The sequence below is a fragment of the Cetorhinus maximus genome, chromosome 28 (assembly GCF_964194155.1).
Source record: "Cetorhinus maximus chromosome 28, sCetMax3.hap1.1, whole genome shotgun sequence".
In the NCBI taxonomy this organism is placed as follows: Eukaryota; Metazoa; Chordata; class Chondrichthyes; order Lamniformes; family Cetorhinidae; genus Cetorhinus; species Cetorhinus maximus.
Window position 1 is genome coordinate 23,365,654 of NC_135906.1, and position 7,741 is coordinate 23,373,394.

The following is a 7,741-nucleotide window of genomic DNA, read 5'->3' on the forward strand; positions in this document are numbered from 1 at the left end:
CTCACCCGACAGCTAGTCTATATATTCACGTGGGAATCGTTAGATGAAGAAACGTCAAGATCTATCTAGTTTGCCTTCCATCTTCCTGGCAGATGCATGATACAATGAAAATGAAATTGTCGACTAAAATCTGCCAAACGCACTGCATAAAGTAAAAACAGCACAACAGACAAAGTTCTATCAAGCAGCAATCCACGCAGAATCGATCGATTCTCCCACACCCTCAATTCACTGGCTTTTCAACTGGAGATTAAAGTGAAATGGACCGTACAAGCCATTCAATAGATTCCTCTCCCACATTAAAAAATGACACCTTAAATTTCTTCGTGTTCCGTGCTCCCCCCCTCCCCACTTCCTGACAGAGCACGGCCCTTTGCTGATCTAAACAACAACTTTTTTTGGAACAAAATGTAAATTTGGCAGGTGTAAAATATCCTGCATTGAGGAAGAGTCATGGAATCATTACAGCACAGAAGAAGGCAATTCGGCCCATCAAGCCTGTGCCAGCTCACTGTAGAGAAATCCAATCAGTTCTTTTCCTCCACTCTATTCCTGTAAATGTATTTACTTTAATAAGAGACTCTTAATGTACTTTAGCACAAACTATAGGCCGACACTCTATTATAGTACTGAGGGTGTGCTGCACTGTCAGAGGTGACAGCTATCTTTTGGGTGAGCATTAAACCGAGGCCCCTTCCCCTCTCAGTGGACATAACAGTTCCCGTGTCAGTATTTTGAAGAAGAGCAGGGTAGTTCTCTCTGGTGTGCTGACCAATACTTATTCCTCAACCAACATGGCTAATATAGTTCATCTTGTCATTATCACATTGCCCTTTATGGGAGCTTGCTGTTGCACAAATTGGCTGCTGTGTTCCCTACATGACAACAGTGACTACACTTCAGAAGTATTTCATTGACTGTAAAGTGCATTGGGATGCCCAAAGGTTGTGAAAGGCACATAATAAATGAATTTATTTATTTTTCATTAATGCAAGTTCTTTCTTAGAAGAAAGACATTCATTATTTTTTGGTGATGATGTCAAAGTACATTTAGGGGTCAATTATTTGCTGAATTATTCAGCTCCTTACTTAGCCCAGGGTGATTGATGAGTTTAATCCCAGCCCTGTAATGTAAAAATATAGTGCTGGATTGATTTACAGTCTGTGCTGTCTGTGTTCCTGGTCTCAAGTGGGGTGTTGGCTGAGGTGCTTTAATTGGCCTAACTGGCTCTTGGTTACTGGGCGGAAGAATAAACCAGGACTTTTTTCTCCACTGGATCACTGTCCAACGACTCCTGCCTAGAAGATGGAGTGTGGGGGTTAGTGGGCGGGAACAGGGTCGATTGAGGTTGTGATGCTCTCCATAGTTTAGCGTGTTAACATGCCATTTTTCACCCATGGCCAGTTGGACACAAAAGGCTTTTGGGCCACTGGGATTGTAATCCAGCATGAATAAGTGCTTTCAGTGAGATGGGAAACAAACAGTGGCCAGGCCAAGTGTGAATCTTCCTTTTATCCTGTGATTCAACAAGGCTTTTTTTTCCCATTCAGTATACTGCACAAGAACTGGCAGCTAAACACATGGCTTTCATTTCTTTAATGAGCTTATATTATTATTTCCTAACCCTCAAATTATGGACAAATTATATGTTCACGGTTTCATTTTCTTGCAAACTTAGTTATGTCTTTTACAAATGAGTTTCTCGTAAACTGAACTTCTAAAGTTTCATGAGGGAAAGTCTTATAATTATTTAGTAAAATAGTGTTTCTTCAGGCTCAATGTGGCTCCAGTAGAGTTTAATTGGTTAACCCTTTGAAGGTGCTCTAAAACAGGTAGGCCACATTGGGCTTAACTTGTGGGTATATGAGTGCATAGGTGCTTCTTCACTCCTCTCCCCATAATGACTCAGTTTGGGGTCCAATTCTACAGGCACCTGTGTTCCTCTGATGGCTATTTTAAGGTGAGAACCTGCGCAACAAGCATTCACTGGTCAATCAAGTAGACAAATATCACAGCTAAGGGCTGATCCTGTGCTCAGCTGATACCCGTGGCAGCCCTGGCTCATTAGTGCTTGGAATCAGAAGATTGTGAGTTCAGCCCCACTCCAGAGACTTGAGCACAAAATCCCCTACTGCACTGTTAGCTGAGATACTGAAGCTTGGGCTGCCCTCCCGGGTAGATATAAAAGTGCTACTTGAAGAAGAGCAGGAGTTCTCTTCGTGCCTTGGTCAATATTTATAGCTCATAGCTAAAAAAAAATCACCTGGTTACTCCTTACTAATGTTTGTGAGATGTTGATATGTGAAAATCAGGTGCCATCTTCCCTACATTTCAGCAGTGATTACACTTCACAAAGTTAATTAATGTCCCAAGGTCATGAAGTACCCAATGGAAATATTTGTTTCTTTTCTTCCCTCTTTCCAGAATGGATCATTTGATAGGGGTCAGGAGAAGGAATCCTGGCTGAAATTTCACCCTTCCTAGCCCCGAGGATGCCGAGGCTCAATGAAACCTTCACAAGACCTATTTAAAGGTTTCTGTAGATAAAACAAACTGTGGTCTGGCACCTCTTGGGAGTGTGAGGTCTCCAATGTGGACACCTGTAGCACGTCCAGACAACAACATTCTGTTGCAGCTATTGAATGCCAGTAGGCAAACAGACCATGATTCAAGGGACTTTGACTAATCCTTTGTTTAAATATGTTTATCACTGCATCCACAGCTGGTGGACACGTCATTACTGGACTTTAAGGAGGCACACATTTTTTTCCTGAAAGAACAAGGATCAGCCAAGGATGGGAAAAGGCCATCTGTCCCATTAAAACTCATCCCTGTAATACCTTCACCCCCTCAGCTTCCTATTTTTAATGTCTTGAAATAAGCTATGATGTCTTACCTTGAAGATTGCTCTAAAGATCTATCAGGTGAAGTAATTCATTTGATTATGTTTCAAATATACTTGTTTATTTCAATCCTCTGGAGCTAATACTTTGGTTAAGATTCTAGCTTTACCCTTGCTATGCAATTTAATATTTTATACATTTCAGTGAGGTGCCCTCTCAATTTGTCTCGAGACAGTTCTTGAGTTTCTTTTATTTTCCCTTACATAGAATATACAGCACAGAAAAAGACCATTTGGCCTATCCAGTCTATGCTGGTGTTTATGCTCCACTCAAGTCTCCCCCCATCTTTCCACATCTAAATCTCAGTGTAACCCTCTATTCCCTTCTCCCTCATATGCTTGTCTAGCCTCCCTTAAATGCATCTATACTATTCGCCTGTGGTAGCCAGTTCCATATTTTCATCAATATTTGGATAATAAATTTCCTTCTGAATTCCCTATTGGATTTCTTGGTGACTATCAAATACTGACGGCCTCTAGTTATTCTCTTCCCCACAAGAGGAAACCCTCTCTCTGTATCCACTCTATTAAAACCTTTCATAATCTTAAAGACCTCTATTAGGACACCCCTCAGCCTTCTTCGGCCCATTCCTTTTTGCTCAATGCCTGATTCGTCCTACTCTCCTTCACCAATTTCCTCACCTCCCCTGCTGAAGAATTGGAATCCTCTAGAGAAACGTTTAAATAAGTCTGCTGGGATGTGAGATGACAGGCATTGGTCTGCCTGTGGTACCTCAGCCAGCTGTTCTTCAGACAAGTACAGTGTAGACCTCAGATGTGTGGACAGGCTATGTGACCACATGGGGGCATCACAGCCAAGTCCAATCCCACCTTCACCCAATACCCACAGCTTTGCTCCTAGGAGAGTCTTGCTGGGTGACAATCAGGAGCAGGAGCCCATTAGGATCTCCCTCTCCGTAACCCAGTGGGCCAACTGTGGCATCACTAACCAAACATTGAACTAGCACGGACTACAAATGGGACCCAGGACACGTCTGGGTCCCAATTAAACACTAAGATAAACGTCTGGGTCCCTATGTCTCAGGGACAACTCTTCTAATTTGCCACAGTCACCTTTCCTCTCCATTTTTATTTCTTTTTTACAAATAAGCCTTTTAACCTGGTCCACCATAGCTCCAGGGCGTTTGTATAAACATCACGACAAGTTTTAATATCAGACCCACTTGTTTTTTTTTTGGCAATTCAAGTTTAGAAGGCTGGATCACGGAAAGTTGGGTGGGATCAGGGTGGTTGGGATGGCGGGGTGTAGCTGAACTAGGTGGAAAATAATCTATTTGGCAATTTACACTGATTATCCCGAACCTTGAGAGCTCCCATTATTAATCCGTTCCCAGGGAAGTCTGGGGTGCCAGGCTGTTAGCACTAACTAACATAAATAAGCTCTGGAAGTCAAAATGGTATCGTCGGGGGTGGGGAACTCGGGTCAGTTGCTATCTATCCCTTGCGCTTCAAAGAAGAGACCAACAGCGCTGCGAAAGTTCACAGTTCAAAACATTTACTTAAATACTTAAAACATGAACTTGTCCAAAAAAAAAACACACAACTTTAGCACAGTTTGTTACAAACTAAACCAGGAAATCATTTTAAAAAAAAAACATGATGAAATAATAATTTACAAATTTAACTCGTGTGCAGCTTCGAGAGAGACATTTCAGTGTTCCTTTTAGTATGTCAAGTCCATAGAGGGGGGGTGGTGGGTGGGGGGGGGGTAAAAATGACCATTTATTTCCCCCCCTTCCACTTCTGGTGGGAGTTTGTGGTCTGCCCTTGTACACTGGACAGTTCTCTCTGCCTCTGTTTACCCGGTGTACAGGCTTGTAAAGTTCTGTCGAGATTTAAGTCCCACTTGCAGACCGGACCAGGGAGTTCCAGTGCGATTTACAAAAGCTTCTTTTAACACCCCCACCCCCCCACCCAACCCCACCCCAAAACCACCCCCTCCCCTTCTTCCTTCCTTCTGAAGAAAAGCTTCAGTCTTTTTCGCGTTAGTCTGTGTCTCAGAAGCCCTGTAGTTTTTGAGTTAATACTATTTGGCAGCCACTGCTGATGTGAGTCATGACTTTCTGTTTGAGCTGAGAGACCTGGTCCCTCAAGACGGTGGCGGTGGAGGCCAGGCCGGCGTTGTCGGATTTCAGCGTCTTCACCTTGTCTTCCAGCCTGGCGATCCGCTCCAGCTTCCTCTTCCTGCACTTGGAGGCGGCCACCCGGTTCCTCATGCGCTTCCTCTCGGCCTTGATGCGCTCCTGGTTCTCCATGTCGATGGGGGAGAGCGGCGGGGTCTCGCCGCGGCTCTGCACCTCGGGCACGATCTGGGGTTCCTCCTTGAGGGTCTGCAGGCGGGGGTGGCCCACGGGCACCGCCGGCAGGCTGTAGGCGTGGGGCTGGGGCAGGTAGCTGATGGTGGCGGTGGGGTGGTAGCCGCCGCCGCCGCCGCCCGCCGAGAGGGGGCTGGAGGTGTTGTAGGCGGTGAGGTTGGTGTAGACGGGGGGCACCTCGGCGGGCACCGAGGAGCCGTAGGCATTGCTGGGCGCGGCGCTGCAACTCATGCCAGGGTTGGGGATGGACACGTTGGGCGCCACATGGTTGATCTTGTGCAGCTCCTCCAGCGCCTTGACGAAACCGTCTGCGAACCCTTCCTGCTCGTCTGTGATATTCCTCCCGCAGAAGTATTGCCCGGGGGTGGGCGTGGTGGTGATCACCCCATTGCTGGATTGGATGATCAGGCGCTCCAGCTCCGGAGAGGCCAGCTTCAGCAGCCCCACGTCCGGGCCACTCAGCAGGTTGTCCTCCACGCCCCGCAGGTGAGGCTTGAGGGACCTGGACGGGTCGACCAGGTTGAGGTTGAGGTTCTGCTTCAAGTATTTGGAGCTGTAGTCATGGAGACCGCTCTCTGAACTCGCGTAGCCGGCCAGGAAGGTATCATCGTGGTAGAATGGTTGCTCCATTTTTGTAGACATAGAAAAGCAACACAAAAATCTGTAGTGCTGGGAGGGAGAGGGATAGAGAGCTGTTCTTAAAGAGTCCCCTCTTGGGTAAGGACCTGTTCTGGAGAAGGGCAAGTGCAAAGTCCTCTCCCCAGCAGCCAGAATCCGTCCTCCTTATCACCCTCTCTTCACAAATAACAACAAACTGTCCGCAGCAGCGACTTCTCCCCTTTCAAGCCAAGGCGTCTTCACAAAATCCGCAAGCGGAGTTGGTAAACACAAGTGTACTTTGTTTTTTTTTCCTTTCCCCCCTCTACTCCTCCTCCTCCTCTCTCTCTCTCTCTTGTTTTGCTTGTGGATGGATGTTAACTGGTGATGGTGCGAACTGGCAGCCAGTATTCTCTGTTCCAGGAAGCGAGCTGGGCGTCTCTGGGTCTGTACTACAGTAACATTCTCCAGTCTAATGCACTTTCTTGTGAAGCCATGACTTCTTAAATAGCCGAGGTGATGTCACTATTCCTGCCCACCCATTGGTTCGGTGTGTGTCTGTGTGTTTCTCTGCTCTCTCTCTCTCTCTCTCTCTCTCCTGACTGTAGATGCCACCAGAGGGCTTCCGACATACTTTTAACCCTCTTCTAGCTGAAGGTCCTTCAGCGAGGATTAAGATATTTTCTACTGCACTCATATTTGTGGGCGCATTATGTTTTTTTTTGGGGGGGGGGATGTGTTAAGTACAGAATCACCCGGCTACCATCCCCATATATAAAACTTGCATTTATATAGCCACTTTCATGAACCTCCCCGAGCACTTGCAGCCAATGGTGCACTCTTATTTTTGAAGTGTGGTCACTGTAGGGAACGCGCGTCAGCCAAATTCGCGCACAGCAGGATCCCACAAGCGTCAACGTGATAATAACCAGATCTAAACAAAAAGCTAAAAGCTAAAAACAAAAAGATAAAAACCTTAAACCAGCTTATATTTCACCCCTCTCCTAACTATGCTTCAGTTCTGCCGAAGGGCCGTGAAGGCTCGAAACGTTAACTGATTTCTTCTCCACCGATGCTGCCAGACCTGCTGAGTTTTTCCAGGTAATTCTGTTTTTGTTTTTAATAACCAGATCATCTGTTTTAAGCGCTGTCGGTTGAGGGGGAAATGTTGGCCAGGACATTCCTTCCCTGAGCTGAAATCGTTAAACCAGGCGAGGCTGGAGGGATAGTGCAAGCCGCACAGATAGATTTCAGGTAATATCCAATCTATAATTGGCGCTCATGCCTATGGACTAGTGGGGCGAGGGGGAATGTGTGGGGTTGGTAGTCTAGATTTCTTTCTGACCGACCTGCTTGTAACACTGGCAAGTTAGCCGTCTCGCCTGTGTGTTAAATTATCAATGATCATAACGTTTAGATGGTGACCCCATTCCTTGATGGGCAATGCAAGGATTGGGCTGAACTCCGATGCCCTTCACAGTCAAATAGCTGGCCAACATTCAAGTGTCTAGGCTGACAAGCCTCTCAGATAAGCAGAGCTGGGGGAGCTGAAGGAGATGGGAGATGGTGGTCTCATTTGACCCAGTTAGTTCACAGCTCTGCAGAAAACTGCTGTCCCATCACAGCATCTAACTGCCTCCACTACCACATTCAATGGACATTCCAGATATTCGTCGCCCTCTGCATGAAAAGGGATCTAGTCTTGGGTTTGTATTTTTACCAATTTGTACTTATGTCCATCCCTTGTCTTGTAATCCTGATTTGCCAGTGTTTGTGTTTAATCTTTTCCTATTCCAGTTTCATCCTCTCTGTCTCTACAGCTTTCCATGTTGGTTGAGGGATAAGTTGTCCAGGACACCGGGGAAGGGCTCCTCTGCAGTGCGTTCAAAGAATATCAAAGGATGT

General features: G+C 46.2%; 1 protein-coding gene across 1 annotated transcript; it reads right to left on the bottom strand.

Annotated features, from left to right (window-relative positions):
- Positions 1 to 4,402: 4,402 nt before the first annotated feature.
- On the bottom strand, positions 4,403 to 6,328 carry LOC144668931 (transcription factor Jun-like). The gene has a single exon (XM_078531413.1). The coding sequence runs from the start codon at positions 5,879 to 5,881 to the stop codon at positions 4,922 to 4,924; it is 960 nt and encodes a 319-aa protein (XP_078387539.1). The 5' UTR covers positions 5,882 to 6,328; the 3' UTR covers positions 4,403 to 4,921.
- Between the last annotated feature and the right edge of the window lie 1,413 nt (positions 6,329 to 7,741).